At 43.3% G+C, this 22,266-nt stretch overlaps 1 protein-coding gene across 5 annotated transcripts in view; it reads left to right on the forward strand.

The window, feature by feature from the left end:
- Window positions 1-22,266, forward strand: part of reln (reelin) — a 172,595-nt gene that overhangs the window by 85,549 nt on the left and 64,780 nt on the right. For all 5 annotated transcript variants that reach the window (XM_077230930.1, XM_077230931.1, XM_077230933.1 and 2 more), the window contains exons 9-23: window positions 1,037-1,133; window positions 1,926-2,166; window positions 2,572-2,717; window positions 3,543-3,694; window positions 7,434-7,549; window positions 8,205-8,413; window positions 11,461-11,589; window positions 11,681-11,790; window positions 11,913-11,979; window positions 12,070-12,303; window positions 16,582-16,743; window positions 17,372-17,608; window positions 19,853-20,045; window positions 20,302-20,414; window positions 21,239-21,376. In XM_077230930.1, the coding sequence (XP_077087045.1) occupies window positions 1,037-1,133; window positions 1,926-2,166; window positions 2,572-2,717; window positions 3,543-3,694; window positions 7,434-7,549; window positions 8,205-8,413; window positions 11,461-11,589; window positions 11,681-11,790; window positions 11,913-11,979; window positions 12,070-12,303; window positions 16,582-16,743; window positions 17,372-17,608; window positions 19,853-20,045; window positions 20,302-20,414; window positions 21,239-21,376 (2,344 nt within the window). The remainder of the gene's footprint in view (window positions 1-1,036; window positions 1,134-1,925; window positions 2,167-2,571; window positions 2,718-3,542; window positions 3,695-7,433; window positions 7,550-8,204; window positions 8,414-11,460; window positions 11,590-11,680; window positions 11,791-11,912; window positions 11,980-12,069; window positions 12,304-16,581; window positions 16,744-17,371; window positions 17,609-19,852; window positions 20,046-20,301; window positions 20,415-21,238; window positions 21,377-22,266) is intronic.

Consider the following 22,266-nt stretch of genomic DNA (forward strand, 5'->3'; position numbering starts at 1 on the left):
TCTCTTTAACATAATATTAATATTAATAATAAAAATAATAATAATAATCAAGTGTAATGTCAGTTCTGGCAGGTCACGTTAGTCAAGCTAAAATCAGCTGACTCTCAGCTGATCCACGTCTACCTATAGGAATACAACACCTATCACTGTATACATATATAAGCTCCTTCAGTATTATCAGCAGTATTTGCGTTTCTCAGGAGCTGATTACCCTCCTCCATCCCCAACTCCACCTGTCGTCAGTCAGGATTTGGCAGTCTGATTCCCCTTGAATCAGAATAAATTCTCAAATTATGTTGTACTTTAAAATCTTGAATTAATGATATCTGCAATACACTGATGTTGGTTCTGTTCTGTTTACACTAAGGAGGGTTGTTGCTGCTCTTATCCATGCTAGTCTGCATTGATGCACAGGGAGTTCTTGCCCAGAACAGAACCATACCGCCAATCCAAACTGTATGCTAATCGTCAATTGTATTTGATGATAGTGGTCCTGACAGAAATAAAGGAAAAATAACAAACACACCCAAAAGAAAAAAAAAAGAAAAAAGGCACAGATATATTAATTCAGTTAGCTATACATTAAGAAGAGTTGGAAATAGTCATGCATACAAGAGAAGCATATCATGATATAAAAAGGGGTAATTTAGTTAAAACATGTAAATTATTAAATGATTAATGGTTTGGTGGCAAGAAAATGTGAAAATAAGTTGGGAATCAAGCTATTTCATGTCCTTCTACCTTATTCATTAAATTACTAAAATCAGAGTTTGAAATAAAGGATATAAAAGGTTTCTAAATATTCTCAACATTTGTTCTTGTTTTAAGCACAAACTCACTTCAATTTGATGCATTTTTCTAGAAAACAAGTCTTAATATCTTCAGTCATGTTGCTTCTCCAGTAAATGTATCTTGATTTAAGTGTGTTTAGATGTTTGTGCTGGAAAACAGGATTTTGAATCCTGAATGTCTGTTTTCTGTATGTGGTTATGGAGCGGAGCGATGGTTCATGAGTTTGTGTGTTTGTGTTCCTCAGGATCTGGTTCGTGTCGGTTCAGTTACTCAGACCCGAGTATCATCGTCTCCTGTGGTCTGAACACCTCTGATGACTGGATAACCTTGGAAAAGATCAGGTTTTTATCTTATTTTAGGGAGGTGTAAAGAGTATCTGAGAACCATACTTGAGTAAAAGTACAGATACCCTACAGCGAATATGACTCAATTACAAGTTACAAGTCACAGATTTCCAATACGACTTGATTAAAAGTCTTAGAGAATCTGATTTTAACAGTACGTTTACTCCTAACTAGTATTTTACTCCTACTGAATGTAGGCTCCAAGATGCAGCTCGACATCTAAGAGACATGCCAGTGAAAATAAACAATTGATTTGTAAGATGAGATTCTAAAGATGAGATGTAAGTAAGATTCTAAAATCAAAATAAAACTAAACAAAATAAACACCTAAATGTTGCAATAAATAAAGGTCGACACAACAGCCTCTTAAACCTCTACAAACTTTCGAGTCTCAGTTAAGCTCAAGTGCACAAAAAAGCCATGAGTAAACCAATATCCTTTAAATAGGTATCCTAAATATAGTGGATAAATAAAATAATTTTAAGTAAAATGAAATAGTCAATGGATGTACTGGTTTCAGCCTCATCATGATCTATTCTCCTAAATCAAATACCTGTGATTCAGTAACTACCTGCTAATGCACTCGCATTCATGAAAAGTAGCCTTGTTGAACAAGTTTGGGTGAGTAAAGGCAAAACACACAAGATAAAGTACCTTCAGTGCCCTTAGACGGCAATATCGCTTCTTTATAGCAGAAACAAACTGCTACAGGAAAAGTTAGGTGCCATGCAAAATGTAATGTGTGGTTCATCTGTGGATCTCTTCAGTGTTGTTGTTCTGGGCTGGCAGGGCTCCCACTAACACAAGTACTGTGGTTCATCTGGTGCCGCTGGTCGCCGGCTGTCGAGGCGAGTCTGTGCATCTGCGCTGGAGTCAGGAGCCGGCCCTGGGGCCCGACGGGTACGAGTCTTGCTGGGGTCTGGACAACATACTGGTTCTGAACGGCGCTGAGCGGCCGCCGCTGCTGGAGGACAACCTGGACCCGCTGGACACGGCCAACTGGCTCTTCTTCCCAGGAGCCACCGTCAAGGTCACAAAAGAGCTTGTTATGCCAATAATAAAAGACTATATTTAAGTGTGAACTAGATGTAATGTTTTCAGACACTTAATTGACACTCATGTTAATTGCAATTAGATGAGAATGTATTATAGTCTGAATTCATACTGTAACGGCCTGCTCGTTCCCCACCGTAACATAAAGAGGATTACACGTACAAACGAACGGTTTGCATTGCAAGATTATTTAATAAGAAAAAAAATTATTTGCAAAAATGAATGAGTTATAAAAATATAACACCATGTTTAGGGATTTAAATAAACAAGAGAAAATAATAGTCCATTAATTTAATAATAGCTCATTTCTTCTCCGTCGGCACTTTATTTATGCAGTTTTGTCTGAAACCTCTGTAACTCTTCCTCTCCATCAACTCAACAGCATGCGTGTCAGTCGGAGGGAAACTCCCTGTATTTCCATGGTGGAGAAGGACTGGAGCACAGCTTCGCCTCCACGCGTGACGTGGACCTGCACCGGGAAGAGGGCCGCAGTTACTGGGAGGAAGACTTCGAGAGTCCACTGACTGGGTAAGGCTTATGATCCAACGCAAATAACACTGGCATTGCTTTGCGGCAAATCATTCCAAAATCACAGCCTATCAGAAGAGTGTGTGGGCGGGGTCTCTCCCCAAGCGCACAGTACTCGCAACAAAATCAGTCACAAATCACAGTCAATCAGAGGGGCGTGTGGGGGCGGAGTCTCTCTGCAAACACACTTCACTCTCAACCAAATCAGTCATAAATCACAGCCAATTGGAAGAGAGTGTGGGCGGAGTCTCTCTGCAAATGCACTTCACTCGCAACCAAATCAATCCAAGATCACAGCCAATCAATCCAAAATTTCACTGCAATGAAATCGGACATTGCATTACCATGGAAACGCTACTATAAATCCTTTTAGTGGCTCAATTTTTTTGATATCAACTTCAAACTTTCTTAGACATATTGCTTTGGTTTTCAAATTTTAGAGTGCAAATTATTTTGTCAAATATGTATTTTGTATAAAATAAAAAATGTTGCGTTCAGAACATTTGCTTTACTGTGTAAAACTTTTTTACACTTAACTTTTCTAAAATAATCTGCTGAGTGTTTAGGTCTTAATTGTAGGTCTGTATTCCGAAGCATTCATTAACACCACAGCAAGTTTAGTACAGGTGTGTGCTCTGAGCTGGGCGGGAGTGAACAGGTGGATGAGGTGTGTGTTGATGAGGAGTGTGTTGATGAGGAGTGTGTTGATGAGGTGTGTGTTGATGAGGTGTGTGTTGATGAGGTCTGTGTTGATGAGGTGTGTGTTGATGAGGAGTGTGTTGATGAGGTGTGTGTTGATGAGGTGTGTGTGTTGTTGATCTGCAGATGGGAGGTGGAAGGAGCGGAGTACGGAACTCAGTGTGGAGAGGTGGAGTCCGGATTAGCGCTCGTCTTTCTCGGAAATGGACAGAGGAAGGTTTGCACTCCATATCTGAACACCAGCGCCTACGGAAACCTGCGATTCCACTTCACCATGGGTACGTCTTGCTCTTGCACTTGTTCATGCACATTATCTTACTGCTGCCGAGTGTGTTCAGTGTCTATGTGTTCAGTGTCAAGTCAAGTCACCTATATATACAGCTTTTAACAATACAGATTGTTTCAAAGCAGCTTTACATTGATAATAGGAAATTAATGTAACAGAGATTGTTTTGGCTTTTGCAGAAGCTCTAGGATAAAGTTAATGTCCAGCTAAAGTTAGTTTTGATTGATTTACTTCCATTGCAAAGATCATTAGTTATTAACTTAGGGACCGCTTACACAACACTATTTCAACTGAAAACCTTGGCCACCTGAACTGTCTGATCCACCCTGGCCACCTTAACTGTCTGATCCACCCTGGCCATCTGAACTGTCTGATCCACACTGGCCACCTGAACTGTCTGATCCACCCTGGCCACCTGAACTGTCTGATCCACCCTGGCCACCTGAACTGTCTGGTCCACCTTGGCCACCTGAACTGTCTGGTCCACCTTGGTCCACTGAAAATCCTGCTCCGCCCTGGCCGTCTGCACAGCCTGCTCCGCCCTGGTCCCCTGCACAGCCTGGTCCGCCCACCCTCCACGACCCAGGTCCGCCCATGCTCCACGACCCAGGTCTGCCATTGCAATGCCCTGGTCCCGTTCCCCTGCACGGACCTGGCCCTCCATCCCTCCCGCAAGACCACCTCTGCTTCACCACCCTCCTGAACTATTTTGTGTTTTTTGTTTTTTTGAACATCTGGAAGCCTGCTCCGCTTTGAGCATCAGCCTGCTCCGCACATCCTGCTCCGCAATTGGTTTCACTTCCAAATGTCACCAGGACTGGTTTGACGACAGCTCCCCCAAAATACTAAAACTTCTGGAGGAGGAGCGTAAAGCCTTCACTGCTCACCTCTCTAATCCACAATCTCCCTATCTGCGCTCACACTGGAGTAATATCCATGCTGAGGTGCTACACCGGCATGAATGACTGGTGGCTTAGGAAAGGCCATGAAATCCAAGGCTATGCGGACACCAACAACTCTCAAGGTTTCTACGATGCAATAAAATCAATAAATGGACCCCAAAAACGCAGAATCACTCCATCAGATCTACAGACAGCACAATAGTACAAACACGGAATTCTTGAGCGTTGGGCTGAACATTTGAACACCCTCCTCAATCAAAATAATCTGACTACACCACTGTCCTGCAACGCCTTGTGAACCCAGGTTCTCAGAATTCCTCGCTACAAAAGCCAGCTGGTCCTGATGGAATCCCTGCAGAGGCTCTAAAGAAAGGGGGGTACCTGCTCACCAAAAACCTCCACCAACTCATCCAGATAATATGGGCACAAAAACCTGTTCCACAATGCTGGAAAGACTCACACACTGTTACCATCCTAAAGAAAAGGAGTGACAAGTCAATCTGTGAAAACAGTCGTGGCTTATCCCTGCTCTCTGTGGCAGAGAGAGTATTAACGAGGGTCATGCTGTTCCGTCTTACCAAGAACATCACAGAAATGATCCTTCCTGAGTCACAGTGCGGCTTCAGGAAGGATCAGTCCACCTCCAACATGATCTTTGTCCTTCGCCAATTGGAGGAGAAGGCCAGAGAACAGAACGAAGTCCTGTTCATTGCTTTCATCGACCTGGCAAAGGCTTTTGACTCCATTGACCGCCAAGTCCTTTCTGTCATTCTGGAGAAGTTTGGGGTGCCACCAATATTTCTGAACATCCTACAACAGTTTCACATTGGCACGCAGGCTGTGAGATTGTGGGTACATCTCAATCCCCCTCCTTTCTTGTGCAGGTAGGAGTGAAACAGGGGTGTGTACTGGCTCCAGTGATCTTCAACCTCTTCCTGGTAGCAGTCACCTTCCTCTCCCGCAACTCCCCCAGCCCCGACGTGGGTGTTTGCCTACAGTTTCTTCTGGACGGGAACCTCTTTAACCTCCGCCGCCTGCAAGCCATCACCAAGACCACCACCATCACAATTCATGTACTACAATACGCTGATGACTGTGCCCTCCTAGCCCACAGCCCTACCACAATGCAGCACACACTGGATGTTGTGTGCGCAGTCTATCAAGCTTGTGGCCTACAAGTCAACATCCAAAAGACCGAGATCATTGCACAGACCACGGTCCCCTACCCCGAAGCCCCCCCCCCCCCCCCTCAATTCTACATCCATGGCACACCAGTAAAGGTTGTTCAGAACTTCTGCTACCTTGGTAGCATCCTAACACCCAAGTGCCTCATAGACATTAAGATCCAGGCATGCATAAATCTCGCCTCCTCTGCCTTTGGTAGACTTACCTTTGGTAAAGATCTCCGTACCTTCACTAAAACGGCCGTCTACCAGGCAGTCTGCGTTTCCACCCTGCTGTTTGGTGCAGAAGCTTGGACTCCCTACCGCAGGCATATTCAGTGTCTCGAGGGCTTTCACATCAGATGCCTCTAGCACATACTAGGTGTCACATGGAAAGACAAAATCCCCCACACGGACATCCTACAATGCACCAACTCCAGCAGCATGGAGAAAATCCTTGCTAGGCGGCAACTGCGATGGGTTGGACATGTTATCCGCATGCCCTCCCACCGTTTACTCCGACAGGTCCTCTATGGGCAGATATACGCAGCTAAAAGGAGACCTGGGGGTCAGAAACGTTGCTACAAGGACCACCTCAAGGGGACCCTGAAAAGCTGTGGCATCAACCCTGGAGTCCTGGAAACAACAGCTGCCAACCATCAGGCATGGAGTTCTGCAATGTGATCTGGGGGCCCAACATGTCGAATCACAATGCGCCCAGCACAGAACTGTGCAACATCAGTGCAGACACCAACGTGCACAGCCACAACTACATCCATCCCCAGACTCAGCACTCACATGTCCCGACTGCGGCAGGACATGTGGCTCACCGATTGGGCTTCACAGCCACTTTCAATGGCACCGGCGACAGCAGCGGCTGCCTAACATTCCAACAATGCATCCTAGAAGTGACATTATCTTTGAAACCGATGGAATGCATAAGTAGAAGAATCTGGATCTGGATCAGGATCCAGCGGACTGCAGTAAACCTCGAGATAAACAGAGAGACTAATATTAGCGTAGACACCTTTCTTCTTTTTATGTAACGAGTACATCAAGATTTATGGGAAGTGATCTCGGTTCCGGCTGATCTAATCTATGCAGCCGAACATTGAATTATAGGAGTCTATAATGTGTTATGTGCATGCTAAGCCAAAGAGATGTGTTTTTAGTCTAGATTTAAACTGAAAGACTCTGTCTGCTTCCCGGACAATGTTAGGAAGACTGTTCCAACATTTTGGTGCTAAACAGGAAAAGGATCTACCGCTAGCAGTCGATTTAGATATTCTATGTATTATCAATACCTTTCGCAATAGACATGAAGGTCTATAATGCGATAAGAGCTCGCTCAAGTACTGGGGAGCTAAATCATTTAGTGCTTAGTAAGTAGTCACCAATATTTTAAAATGTATACGATGTTTAAAAGGGAGCCAATGCAGTGTTGATAGAACTGGGCTAATACGGTCATACTTCCTGGTTCTGGTAAGAACTATAGCGGCTGCGTTTTGGACCAGCTGTAGTTTGTTTATTAAGCGTGCAGGGCAACAACCCATAATAGCATTACTATAATCTAGCCTTGATGTCATGAACGCATGAACTAGCTGATTCGCATTTGTCCTTGAGAGTGTCTGTGTGTTCAGTATTGGGATCTGTGTGTTCACTGCAGGTGCTGGAGGCTGCAACCCTGGAGAATCCAGCAAGAATAATGTCATCCTCTTTGGCCACTCAGAGGGCAGGAAAGATCATGTGCTTCTGGACATTCTGCCATACTCCGCCTACAGGGTATAGATCTTATGTAGTGTATGTACAGATTTAGGTTAAAGACGACCTGTTCTGCTTTTTCCCATATTCATCTGTCTTTAGTGTGTAATGTTGCTGTATTCTCTATATCAGTGTCAGTGTTTCTGAACTCCCTGAAATGCCTCCATTGTAGTCTTGAGTTTCTTCCGGGAACGAACACGTCAAAAAAATCTTCATTTAAATAATTCATACGCAGAATAAAGGGGTGGGCCTGGTTGAGTTAGTTAGTTGTGTGTTGAAACTGGCGTTTATGGTAAGGGTATTAAGACATTTCCTAAACACACTCAAAGCTCTCGACCAATCACAACACACTGCTCCAGCCGACCAATCAGAGCACAGTGTGCTTTTCAGGAGGAGGGGCTTCATAGAGACAGGAACTAAGCAGAGCGTTACTGACAGACTGGGAAGAGAGGAGCTGCAACAATGGAGAATATGGGGAAATATCAACATTCAAGCAGGAAAACCTGCTCTAGTAGAGCATGAAAACAACATCATGACTCTGTAAAAGGGCATAACAGGTCCTGTTTAAAGTAACCATTTTCAACAGTTGCATGTTCTGTTTGGAATGTATGGTGTTTCTCTTCCCTCTGATGTCACATTCATTCAGACGTCCTCGACATGTCTTTGCTCTTTCCAGACTCCCACAGTTGTGTCCGTTGGTTTGCCCACAGAGCTCCAGACTGCAGCCACTCAGTTCTGTCTGGAGCAGAAATCTCACGGTGGGGCGAAGCGTCACGTTTGGGCTCTGGACTTCCTTCAGCTGCTGCCGGTGCTGCCCGGCGCAAACACACACCTGGTGCAGTTCTCCATCAACCTCGGCTGCGGCACATATCAGCCGGCCAACAGGTGCGGCACTCACACACACACACACACACACACACACACACACACACACACACACACACACACACACACACACACACACACACACACACACACACACACACACACACACACACACACGGTGCAGTTCTCCATCAACCTCGGCTGCGGCGCGTATCAGCCGTCCGACAGGTGCAGCGCTCACACACACACACACACACACACACACACACACACACACACACACACACACACACACACACACACACACACACACACACACACACACACACACACACACACACACACACACACACACACCAGCATTCTGTCATCATCTCTTCTGTAACAGTAGAGAATAGAATAGAACAGAAAATAAAATAACAATAGAATAGAATAAAAAAGAATAGAAGAGAAAAGAGAACCGAATATAATACACATATGACATAACAGAACATCACAGAATACAATATAAATAATAGAACAGACTAGAATAGAGCAGAATAGAATATAATAGAATAGAAAATAACCGAATATAATTGAAAAGAACAGAAAAGAAAAAAGAACAAAACAGATCAGACTAGATTAGATTAGAAGAGAAAAGAAGAGAACAGAACAGAACAGAATATAATAGAATAGAGTAGAATAGAATGGAAGAGAATTGAAAGAGCAGAATAAAACAGAACAGACTAAAATAGAGTAGAATAGAAAAGGACAGAACAAAAAGAACAGAATAGAAAAGAACAAAATAGAATAGATTAGAAAAGTACAAAATGGAATAGAATAGAACAGAACAGAATATAAACATCAGAAAAGAATAGAATAGAATAGAACAGAACAGAATAGAAATATATCAGAATAGAATTGAATAGAACGGAACAGAACAGAACAGAACATAGCTAATCCTAACCATAACCCATAACGGAATATAATAGAAAAGATAACGGAATACAGAAATTGAACAGCACAGAATAGAATAGAATAAATAAGAACAGAAAAGAAGAGTACATAATACAATAGAATAAAACAGAACATCACAGAAAAGAATAGAGTTGAATAGAATGGAAAAATATGAAAAGAGCATTATGAAACAGAACAGACTGAAATTGAGTAGAATAGAACAGGACCGAACAAAAAAGAACAGAATGGAAGGGAACAAAATAGAATAGATTAGAAAAGTACAGAATGGAATAGAATAGAACAGAACAGAACAGAATATAAACATATCAGAATAGAATAGAATAGAACAGAACAGAACAGAACTAACCATAACCCATAAAGGAATACAAAAAATAGAACAGCACAGAATAGAATAGAATAAATCAGAACAGAATAGAACAGGACGGAACAAAAAAGAACAGAATGGAAAGGAACAAAATAGCATAGATTAGAAAAGTACAGAATGGAATAGAATAGAACAGAACAGAACAGAATATAAACATATCAGAATAGAATAGAACAGAACAGAACAGAACAGAACTAACCATAACCCATAAAGGAATACAAAAAATAGAACAGCACAGAATAGAATAGAATAAATCAGAACAGAAAAGAAGATAACAGAATAAAATAGAATAAAACATAACATCATAGAATAGAATAGAATAGAGTTGAATAGAATGGAAAAATATTAAAAGAGCAGAATAAAACAGAACAGACTAAGATGTATATAGATTAGAATAGAAAAGGACAGAACAAAAAAGAACAGAATAGAAAATAACAAAATAGAATAAAATAGAATAGAAAAGAAAAGAACTAACCCATAACGGAATATAATTGAAAAGAGGACAGAACACAAAAGAATAGAACAGCACAGGATAGAATTAATCAGAACAGAAAAGAAGAGAACAGAATACAATAGAATAAAACAGAACATCACAGAATAGAATAGAGTTGAAAGGATTGGAAGAATACGAAAAGAGCAAAATAAAACAAAACAGACTAAAATAGAGTAGAATAGAATAGACAAAGGACAGAACAAAAAAGAACAGAATAGAAAAGAACAAAGTTGAATAGAAAAGAAAATTACAGAATGGAATAGAATAGAACAGAACAGAATATAAACATCAGAAAAGAAAAGAATAGAACAGAACAGAATATAAACATATCAGAATAGAATAGAATAAAATAGAATAGAAAAGATAAGAACAGACAAAAGCAGAATAGATAAGAAAAGAATAGAATAGAAAAGAGCAGAATAGAACAGAACAGAACAGAACAGAACAGAACAGAACAGAACAGAACAGAACTAACCCCAACCCATAACGGAATATTATAGAAAAGAGAACAAAATACAAAAAAATAGAACAGCACAGAATAGAATAGAATATATTAGAACAGAAAAGAAGAGAACTTAATACAATAGAATAAAAAAAGAACATCACAGAATAGAATAGAAAATAACAGAACACAACTTAAACATATCAGAATAGAATAGAATAAAATAGAATAGAAAAGATAAGAATAGACAAAAGCAGAATAGATAAGAAAAGAATAGAATATAAAAGAGCAGAATAGAATAGAACAGAAAAGAACAGAACTAACCCCAACCCATAACGGGATATTATACTAAAGAGAACAGAATACAAAAAAATAGAACAACACAGAATAGAATAGAACAGAACTAAAAAGAGTAGAAAAGAATACAATAGAATAGAAAAGAAAATAGAATAGAACATAAAAGAGAACATAATTCAATAGTATAGAATAGAAAATAGAACAACATCACAGAATAGAATAGAAAATAACAGAGCAGAAGAAAAAATTATAGAATAGAAAAGAACAGCACAGAACAGAATAGAACAACAGAAAATAATAGAACATAATAAAAATAATGGAATAGAATAGAATAGAAAAGAAGAGGACAGAATACAATACAAATAGAGCAGAACAGCACATAACAGAATAGAATAGAACAGAAAGGAAAAGAAGATAACAGAATAGAATAGAATAGAAAATAACGGAATAAAAAATAACAGAACAAAAGAACACAATAGAACAGAACAAAACAAAACAGAAAGTTAACAGCAGCTAAAGCATTAAAGATGTTTGTTTCCCTTTCTTCATCACAGCATTAATCTGGAGTTCTCTACGAACCAGGGCCGCTCCTGGTCCCTCCTGCACACCGAGTGTCTCCCGGATCTGTGTGTCGGATCACACCTGCCTCACAGCAGCATCTACTCCTCAGAGAACTACAGCGGGTCCGTCTCTGCGTCTGCTTACATCTCACATCTGTCTGTCTCTTATCATGTCGGCACGGTTTAATCTGTGTGTGTGTGTGTGTGTGTGTAGCTGGACGAGGATCAGCATTCCTCTGCCCAACGCCGCACTCACCGAGAGCACTCGCTTCCGCTGGAGACAGACCGCTGTGGGAACCAGCAACATGTGGGCCATCGACAACAGTAAGAGCCAGTCAACATTCAGCTCACATCCCTGCTAGACGTCAGCGCCTGAAGAGCGAACACACACAGCTTCAGGGTAACTGATAGAGACATTGTTGACGCCTGTTGTGTGTGTTTTACAGTCTATATCGGGCCGTCCTGTTTGCGCTTCTGCTCCGGTAGAGGACACTGTTCACGCACCGGCTGCAAGTATGAATTCTCTTCCGTCCAAACACTCTTTTCACTGTAAAAAACAGAAAACACCTTACCGGGAAGTGTGTGTTTTCCACATTTCCTCAGGTGTGACCCTGGTTTCAGCGGTCCTGCGTGTGAGCTGGCGTCTCAGACCTTCCCTGCGTTCCTGTCGGAGAGTTTCTCGAGTGTGAGGCTCTCGTCCTATCACAGCTTCTCCTCGCTGCGGGGGTCAGAGGTCAGCTTTGCCTGCGGGGTGTTGGCCAGTGGGAAAGCGCTGGTGTTCAACAGAGACAGTAGAAGACACATTATTACAACCCCACTGGACAGCTCACAGGCCAGGTAAACTCTCTCTCTCTCACACACACACACACACACACACACACACACACACACACACACACACACACACACACACACACACACACACACACACACACACACACACACACACACACACACACACACACACACACACACACACACTCTCCCACTCACACACTTACACACACACACACACACACACACACACACACACACACACACACACACACACACACACACACACACACACACGCGCACACACACACACACACACACACACACACACACACACACACTCACACACTCAGACACACTTATTCTTCTTCGGCAGACACTTGAGACGAGTATGACTGTCCTTTCAGTCGGGTCACCTTATTTGTGGATCCTCAGGTTGCTGTATAGGCCGATCTGTGGTCCTTGAAGTGTGCATTATGGTGGTAGTGATGCTGGGCATATTAGTTTCTTCCAGAATACTGGAGTTTGTACGTTTGTCTTCCCTGTTGATCCTCTAGATTTTTCTTTAGGCTCTTTGATGGAATAGTTCCAGTGATGTCTGCTGTAGGTTGTCCAGGATTCCGCTCCATATAGCAGAGTTGGGAGAATCACAGCTCTGTAAACCAGGACCTTGGTTTGAACCCTCAGGTCTCAGTCATCAAAGACTCTTGTCCTAAGTTTGGCATAGGCTCTGCTGGCACAGCTCGGGCGATGTTTAACTTCCTAGTCTATATCAGCTTTGGAGGAGAGAATGCTGCCAAGGTAGGTGAAGTGGTCCACGTTTTCCAGAGTGGTGTTATCCACTTTGATAATGGGCTGTAGTGATGGCTGGTTAGGTGGTGGTTGATACAGAACCTGAGTTTTCTGATGTTCAGAACTAAACCCATGCAGCTCCATGATGGTGGTATTCCGGCCCTTACTCTTGGCTTTAAACCTGTTGAGGTTGAAGAGCCTGCCGTCAGTCCTATAAAGGAGTGGGATCTCCTGTGGCAACTCTTGGCCAGTAAGGTGAAGTATGGCTGTAATGAAGATGGCAAATAGGGTGGGTGCAATGATGCATCCCTGTTTTACCCCAGTTTCTACAGTAAATGGCTCAGATTCAGAGCCACCGTTGAGCACTGTGGCTGACATGCTGCCATGCAATAGCCTCAGCATATGGATGTATTTGGCATGACATCCATAGTGTGATAGTATGCTCCACAGTACCTGCCGCTCCACGGAGTCAAAGGCCTTTGTCAAGTCTATAAAGGCCATGTACAGAGGCAGTCCTTGTTCCCGAATCTTTTCTTGTAGTTGGCGAGCAGAAAAGATCATGTCAGTTGTTCCCCTAGATGAACGGAAACCGCACTGTGATTCAGGGAGTATCTCCTCAGATAGTGGCAGCAGGCAGCAGGCGGCAGCAGGCGGTTGGCGAGGACACGAGCAAGGACTTTGCCTGTTGATGACAAGAGCGAGATGCCTCTGTAGTTTCCACATTCAGCCTTGTCCCCTTTCTTGAATATGGTAACAATTTGCTCCATCCCGGAGCTCTGAGGGGAGCTCTTCCCTTTCCCAGACCTTGATGAGTTGATGGTGGATGTGGTGCCAGAGCCGTGGTCCTCCTTCCTTTAGAATCTCCATGGGGATCCCATCAGGACCAGTGCCCTTGTTATTCCTGAGATTTCTGATGGCATTATGAACCTCAGTTAGGGTAGGAGGTTCCCCCATGTCTTCTCTGATGGGACTCTGCGGGATATGTTCGGCGATGTCTGGTTTGTCTGAGCTGTCACTGTTCAAAAGTTCTTGAAAGTGTTCCTTCCAACGTGCGTTGATGGAGTCATTATCTTTCAAAAGAGTCTGTCCATTCTTTGGACGCAAGGGATTTAAACTGCGATGGCTAGGGCCATAGACAGCCTTAGTGGCACTAAAAAAGCCTCTGGTGTTACCTGATTCTGCCAGTCTCTGGAGTTCTAGAGACTTTTCTGTCCACCAGTTGTTCTTGAGATCCCTTACCAATCTCTGAATGTCAGCCTTCGCTCTGGAGTGTGCTGCCCTTTTGGCCTCACATGTTATGTCATTTTGCCGCACTCGAAAGGCTTTTCGTTTTCTGAAGATAAGTTGTTCTATCTCTGTGTCATTTCCATCAAACCAGTCCTGATGTTTCCTGAACTGATACCCAAGGGTGGATTCATGGATGGTGGATTTGAGAAGTCCCCAGTAATCTTCGATGTTATCAGGATATTCTTGCAGAAAACTTTTCTCGAGAGAGTCCTGAAGTAGCTGCTGGGTGGCAGTTTCATTCAGGCTGTCAAGGTTCAGTCTTCGCCGGGTCTGCTTCTTCTGAATCGTCCTCCTTTTTTTAAGTTTGATGGACATTGTGGATCGAATGAGGCGGTGGTCTGTCCAGCAGTTGTCAGAGTCTATCATGGCCCTTGTGATGTTTACATCACAGCGGTCCCTGGCCCTTACGATTAGGTCCAATGCTTGGAGCGAGGGTTTCTCCAAGATGCCTTGAATTTGTTTTTTTGTCCATAGAGAGTATTGGTAATGATGAGGTTGTGCTGAGCACACTTACTCAGAAGCAGCAATCTGTTGGAGTTAATGTTACTGATGCCCTCCTTGCCAATAGTGCCCTTCCAGAGGTGTTGGTCCCGACCTACCCTAGCATTAAAGTCTCCAAGAAGGATGATCTTGTCCTCCCTGGGGATGTTTGACAGGGTTTCTTCCAGGCAGGTGTAGAATGCTTCTTTTTCTTCCACGTCAGAGTCTAGGGTAGGGGCATAGGCGCTCACTACTGTAGCTGTCTGGTTGTTGGCCAACACCAGACAGATTGTCATGAGGCGCTCGCTGATCCCCACAGGAAGTTCGGAGAGGTGGTTGACAAGCTGGTTTTTGATGGCAAGTCCAACTCCCTGGTTTCTAGCCTCATCGGCTGGCTTTCCTCTCCAGAAGAAAGTGTAGCCACCTATCTCCTCCTTCAGCTGCCCTTCATCTGCCCGTAGCGTTTCGGAGAGAGCAGCTATATCAATCCGGCATCTCTGCAGTTCTCTGACTATGATACCGGTCCGTCTCTCAGGTCTGTCATTGGAGGTGCTGTCCATAAAAGTGCGCACATTCCAGGCTCCAAAATTAAATGTCTTTTGTTTCTGACTGCAAATGGGGTGTTCCCTCTGGATGCGGTAATCCAGTCGGGAGATATGAGGCAGGCTATTTTTAGGGCACCTTTTCTAGCCCCTTCCCCATGTGGGGTAAGCAGAGCGGATCCTAAATAGAACTGCTTAATCATGGGTGTAGCTGCCGAAGAGGTCTTCTGCCTCGTTCCAAGAGCCCAGCGATTGATTCTAACACCCATCGCCTGATGTGCCAGCTCATGACTAGGGGCTTCCAGACTACACAAACCCACCCCCGTCGCCACTTGCTGGTCGCCATAGGACTTTATCCGGGGTGATAGGGTGGATTCCCTTTGTTGAGGACGCCTGTGTGTGGCGTTGTTTAACGTGTGGAGGCTGGTGCACAGACAGCCACCACAGAGTGCAGTGGCATGGAGTCCAAGACGACTGGGGACCCATCACTTCTGCAGCCTTCATCCGCCTTCCCAGCCGTTGTGATGCTCCACTTAAGTCAGCCATCATCCTCCGCCTGTTCTGACGTTGAGGTCTTGCGACGCCTTTGCCTCTATAGGCTACGAGGCAGTGGGACTATTTACCCATAGCTGGGGCTGTGGTTGGCGAGTTCCAGGGCATGTCCACTACTTGGTGGGCCTGCACACTACGCCTCTGGGGCCCACTGCTGCTCCGAGATCCCCTGCAGTTCAGCCTGGGTCCGCTATGGCCCAGTTACAGTGTGTGGCCGCAAGGAGGAACTGTAGGAGTCTTGACGGTGGAGAGGCTATGTACTGACAGGAGGAGACTTATGCACTCGGCTCTTCTTTTCGCCCTTGCACAAGGGCTAGTCGGTGGCAGTAGCTGTAAGCAGAGAGTAGCAAGCAGAAGTAGCATGCAGCATGCAATCTCTACTAAACTACAGGCACTACTATCCCAGTACTACTGCACTGACGCTTAACACACGCCCTGTGTAAAGACATATTCACACTCACACACACACACACACACACACACACACACACACACACACACACACACACACACACACATACACACACACACACACACACACACAAACACACACACACACACACACACACACACACACACACACACACACACACACACACACACACACACACACACACACACACACACACACACACACACACACACACACACACACACACACACACTCTCCTGTTCTCTCTCTCTGCAGGTATCTTCAGTTCACGCTCAGGCTGGGCAGCCGCAGCACCTCCAGCTCGTGTCCCGCTCCGGATCAGCCGGGAGAAGGAGTTCTGCTGCATTACTCCTCAGATAACGCCATCACCTGGACACTTCTGCAGCATTACTCTTATCAGGGCTTCCATGAGCCCAGGTGCGTCACACTGAACACATTGTCTCAAAGCAGCTTCACAGTAACAAACAGGAAAATAGAATAACTGATCAAACTTCATCAAATATGAGGCAAATTCACATGCAGCTTTAAAAAGACAATATAGTCCTTATTCAGATCAATTCAGTTTAAGTTTTATTCTCATCTGATTGTGTCAGTGCAGTCAGATCAACAATATTACTGAATATTAAGTGTCTTTTAAAAAAAAGTGTATCACTTTATTTCAACAGTTCAGTTCATATTTTCTAACTATGAGTAACTGTGCAACTCCATGTCAACTGTCAGTGATTAGAGTATTAGTAGACTAATGTTAATATCTGATAACGCTTTATTCTGATGCTCCTCAACAGATATTCTACTGACTATAAGTCTTTACAACTAGAGGTCAACTTACTCTACTAACCTGAACCACAGTCTACTAATACTCTGAGAGCTAGTTGACATGCAGTTGCAAAGTTACTTATAGTCAGTAGAGTGTCTAAAGTGGACCATTAAAAAAATTGTAACCTGAAAAAGCAGCCTGATGTATCTTTTACAGAAGTTAGAGATTTGTGTGATCGACTTGTTTTGTTTGTTGATGGTTCGGTTGAATTGGATTATTTTCTCTCAGGATTGTCTCGGTGGAACTTCCTCCCGGGGCCCGTAAGTTCGGGGTCCAGTTCCGCTGGTGGCAGCCGCACCACTCGGGCCGCGGGCAGGATGTCTGGGCTGTGGATGAGATCAGCATGACCTCGATCCTCTTCAACATCATCAGCCTGGACTTCAGTAATGTGTTGGACGTGACGCAGAGCCTGGGCTTCTACCTGGGGAACGTGCAGCCGTACTGTCAGCACGACTGGACTCTCAGGTACCGCTTCATGTGCGCCACACACACACACACACACACACACACACACACACACACACACACACACACACACACACACACACACACACACACAGACACACACACACTGTGTTTATATGTATAGATTTCATATAAAAATTTAAAATAGTATTTTTTGCATTTTTCATAAGACTAAACGTACAATTCTGTAACATTTTTTAAGTTCACTTTTTAAAACTTCAGCAAGAATTTGCCAAGTGTCGTCTTTAAAAATAGATCAAACTTAAGTCTGTGATTTAAAGCATTCAAGATTTACAACAGTTTAAGTTGGAAATTTAATTTTCAGGTCTATGCTAAAAAAACGAGAATAAATGGATTATAACTACTCAATGAATATAATGTAGTACCATAAAATCGCCTAAATCTGTCATTTTTGACCACCACATGAATACCAACAAGCAAAGGGATGGAAAATTACTTTTGTATGCATTGCAAAAACAAAAAGAATATTTCTGCAATTAATAATGCATTTTATTTCCAAACAGTCAATTCAATTCAATTCAATTCAAATTTATTTGTATAGCGCTTTTCACAATACACACTGTCTCAAAGCATCTTTACAGAAAGTGCATTTCGGAAATGTACATAGAAAAATACGGTTAGTTAATCAAGTAGTAATTTATGGCATAACATATCGCCAGCTTTGAGTCGTCTCTTCACAGGCGTCGAGTCGTCTCTTCACAGGCGTTGGGGCATCTGAAGTCTCCGTGAGAGGCTGGATACAAACTGGAGCTGACGAACGCTATTTACCTCGGGACTGGCGTCCCGAGATAACAGCAGAAAGGCAGATGGGAAATAATTAGCATAGCTGATGTTCATAATGTTAATGCATTCGAAATGATTCAGCAGTAGTATTAAAGGTTAAGCATTAAGTGAATGCTTGGTTAAAGAGATGCGTCTTTAATCTAGTTTTAAACTGGGACAGCGAGTCTGAGCCTCGAACAATATCAGGAAGGCTATTCCAGAGTTTAGGAGCTAAATGTGAGAACGCCCTCCCTCCTCTAGTGGACTTAGATATTCTAGGAATGACCAGAAGCCTCGAATTTAGTGATCTTAAAGAGCGCGATGGATTGTATGGCGATAGAAGGTCTGTTAAATACACAGGAGCTAAACCATTTAGGGCTTTATAGGTCAGTAGGAATACTTTGTAATTGATACGTAACTTAATAGGTAACCAGTGTAGAGATGATAAAATTGGTGTTATATGATCATATTTTCTTGATCTAGTAAGAACTCTAGCAGCTGCATTTTGGACTAACTGTAGCTTGTTTATTGAGGATGCAGGACAACCAGCTAATATAGCATTACAGTAATCTATTCTCGAGGTCATGAATGCATGAACTAACTTTTCTGCATCAGAAACAGATAGCATGTTACGTAGCTTAGCAATGTTTCTAAGGTGTAAAAAGGCTGTTCGTGTTATATATGAAATATGATTTTCGAAAGTCAAGTTGCGGTCTAGTATAACACCCAGGTCTTTTACTGTAGTGGATAAAGTAACAGGACATCCTTCTAAATTAAAGTTGTATTGTAAGGGACTTTGTGGGTAGTTTTTTGGACCAATAAGTAATACCTCAGTTTTATCTGAATTTAATAGCAGGAAATTACACGTCATCCAGCATTTTATATCATTTAGACACTCTGTCAATTTAGATAAGTTAGTGTTTTCATCTGGTCGTGATGAAACATATAATTGAGTGTCATCAGCATAACAGTGGAAATTAATTCCATGTTTTCTTATAATATTACCAAGTGGCAGCATGTATATTGAGAATAGCAGAGGGCCTAACACCGATCCTTGCGGCACTCCATAGTCTACTGACGTTATCTTCGATTTTTCCCCATTTATACAGACAAAATGGTAACGGTCTGATAAGTACGATCTAAACCAGCTTAATGCCTGTCCCTGAACACCAGTGTAGTTTTGTAGTCGATCCAAGAGTATTTTATGATCTATAGTGTCGAACGCAGCGCTAAGATCGAGTAGAACTAGTATTGAGATACAGCCTTGGTCAGAAACTAAAAGTAAATCATTTGTAATTTTAACTAGCGCAGCTTCTGTGCTATGATGCGGTCTGAATCCCGACTGGAATTTTTCATATATATCATTTTCTTGCAAGAAAGAGCACAATCAGTCCCAGTACTTCCCTTCGGGACCAGTTCAGAACGTCAGTGTAAGCCACAATGATGCAAATATTTGCTCAGTTTTTCAGGAGATCACGGCTCGGCCTCCAGCATTCGCTATGTGGAAACCCAGTCCATGCAGATCGGCGCGTCCTACATGATCCAGTTCTCGCTGGTCATGGGCTGCGGACGGGAGCCTTCACCGCACATCGACACGCAGGTTCGCCTGGAGTTTTCCACCAATCACGGCTTGACTTGGCATCTTGTCAAAGAGGTGAGAACAACAAAATATCCTCTAAAGCACTAGACCTAAATGCAACATGTGTTGCCATTTGTGATTTGGAGTACGACGTAAAAACCATGATAAACACTGGTTACAGTACAGAAGTTCATCAAGTCTTGATGCCTCCATGGCACTTTTCATAAGGATTGGAGAAGAAATTTAGATTATAGATTATTCTTTGAGAAAACACTGTTTGTGCTGTCTGGCCCGTGTTTGAGGTGTGTTTTCTAATGGTTTGTTGGTGTAGGCCTGTCTGCCGGGCATGCCGAGCTGCTCTGAGTTCACTGCCTCCAGCATCTACCATCCGTCTGAGTTCACAGACTGGAGACGGATCACGCTTCCTCTGCCTTACAAAACCTGGTGAGACACAAACCACACACTGAGCTTGGACTTTACTACCTGTGCTTTGATTCATTGACTCCTGTGAGGATGATTTGATTAATAGATTATTAAATGTTCCTCTGTCTTTTGTATGTTGCTGTTTATGTTGCTGTTTGCGCAAAGTTCCAAAGTCCCTCTAGCAGGCTTTATTCTCTATATCAGTGTCAGTGATTCTGAACTCCCTGAAACACCTCCATTGTAGCCTTGAGTTTCTTCCGGGAACGAACCCATCACAATATTCCTCATTTAAATAAATCTAATATTACATTAGAATATATAAATGACAGTTGTTTCCCTGTATCGTCTGCATGAACCGCTGTTGCTTAAACCCGGAAATCATTGTTTGTGGCTATATTTCAGAATACTATTTATTTTATGTTTTTTTTTTCAGTATCACTTAATTTCAAACGTCCACTTTAGACATTCTACTAACATTAGGTGCAACTACATGTCAGCTTATTCTACTTACCCAAACCTAACAGTCTACTAATACTAATAATGAGAGTTAATTGACATGAAGTTGCAAATTTACTTATAGTTAGTAGAATGTCTAAAGTGGACCATCGAAATAAACCTTTTTTCTTTTTTCAATGTTTTTGACTTTAATTAAGGTTAGGTTTTGTGAATATTTATTGAGGATAATCACCATAGACCTATTCCCATGGCCTGTTTTTCTCAAATTGAGTGCTGTACATTAAAGAGAAGAAATGGTGGTATTTTTCTAGTGTTCGTGTCTCTTCATAGGCTTATATGCTTTTGCAGTGTTTTCTTGTTGTGTCTCATTTGCTGTTTTGCGGTTTCAGGTCGAGTGCGACACGCTTCCGATGGATCCAGAATTACTACCAGGAGCAGGACGAGTGGGCACTAGACGACATTTACATCGGACAGCAGTGTCCGCAGATGTGCCGAGGACATGGCTGGTGCGACCACGGACACTGCAGGTCAGAGACACACGATTTGGTTTTAACTAAGCCTTCCTCTATAAATAACATTGCGTGGTTGTGTGTGACAGCTGTGGTTGAGTGCGTGTGGTGTGACCTGTGTGACAGCCGTGGTTGAGTGTGACGGTGTGACCTGTGTGATGGTGTAGTGGAGTGTGCGGTGTGACCTCTATGAAGCATTGGTTGAGTGTGACAGCGTGGTGTGACCTGTGTGACGCTGTGGTTGAGTGTGACAGCGTGGTGTGACCTGTGTGACGCTGTGGTTGAGTGTGACAGCGTGGTGTGACCTGTGTGACGCTGTGGTTGAGTGTGACAGCTGTGGTTGAATGTGACAGCTGTTGTTGAATGTGACGGTGTGACCTGTGTGATGGTGTGGTTGAGTGTGCGGTGTGACCTGTTTGACGGTGTGGTTGAGTGTGTGGCGTGACCTGTGTGACGTGTGGCTGTGTGTTACAGCTGTGATGTGTGTGACTTGTGTGACGGTGTGGTTGAGTGTGTGACCTGTGTGATGGTGTGGTTGTGTGTGTGCGGTGTGGTTGAGTGTGTGACGGTGTGACCTGTGTGACGGTGTGGTTGAGTTTGTGCGGTGGGGTTGAGTGTGTGACGGTGTGACCTGTGTGCCGGTGTGGTTGAGTGTGCGGTGTGACCTGTGACACAGCTGTGGTTGAGTGTGTGCGGTGTAGTTGAGTGTGACGGTGTGAACTGTGTGATTGTGTAGTTGAGTGTGACAGCTGTGGTTGAGTTTGACGGTGTGACCTGTGTGACGGTGTGACAGTGTGTTGAGTGTGACGGTGTGACCTGTGGGACGGTGTGGTTGAGTATGATGGGGTGACCTGTGTGACGGTGTGACAGTGTGGTTGAGTGTGACGGTGTGACCTGTGTGACGGTGT

The sequence above is a fragment of the Siphateles boraxobius genome, unplaced genomic scaffold (assembly GCF_051911475.1).
Source record: "Siphateles boraxobius isolate OS27281-9 unplaced genomic scaffold, OSU_SipBor_1 156, whole genome shotgun sequence".
In the NCBI taxonomy this organism is placed as follows: Eukaryota; Metazoa; Chordata; class Actinopteri; order Cypriniformes; family Leuciscidae; genus Siphateles; species Siphateles boraxobius.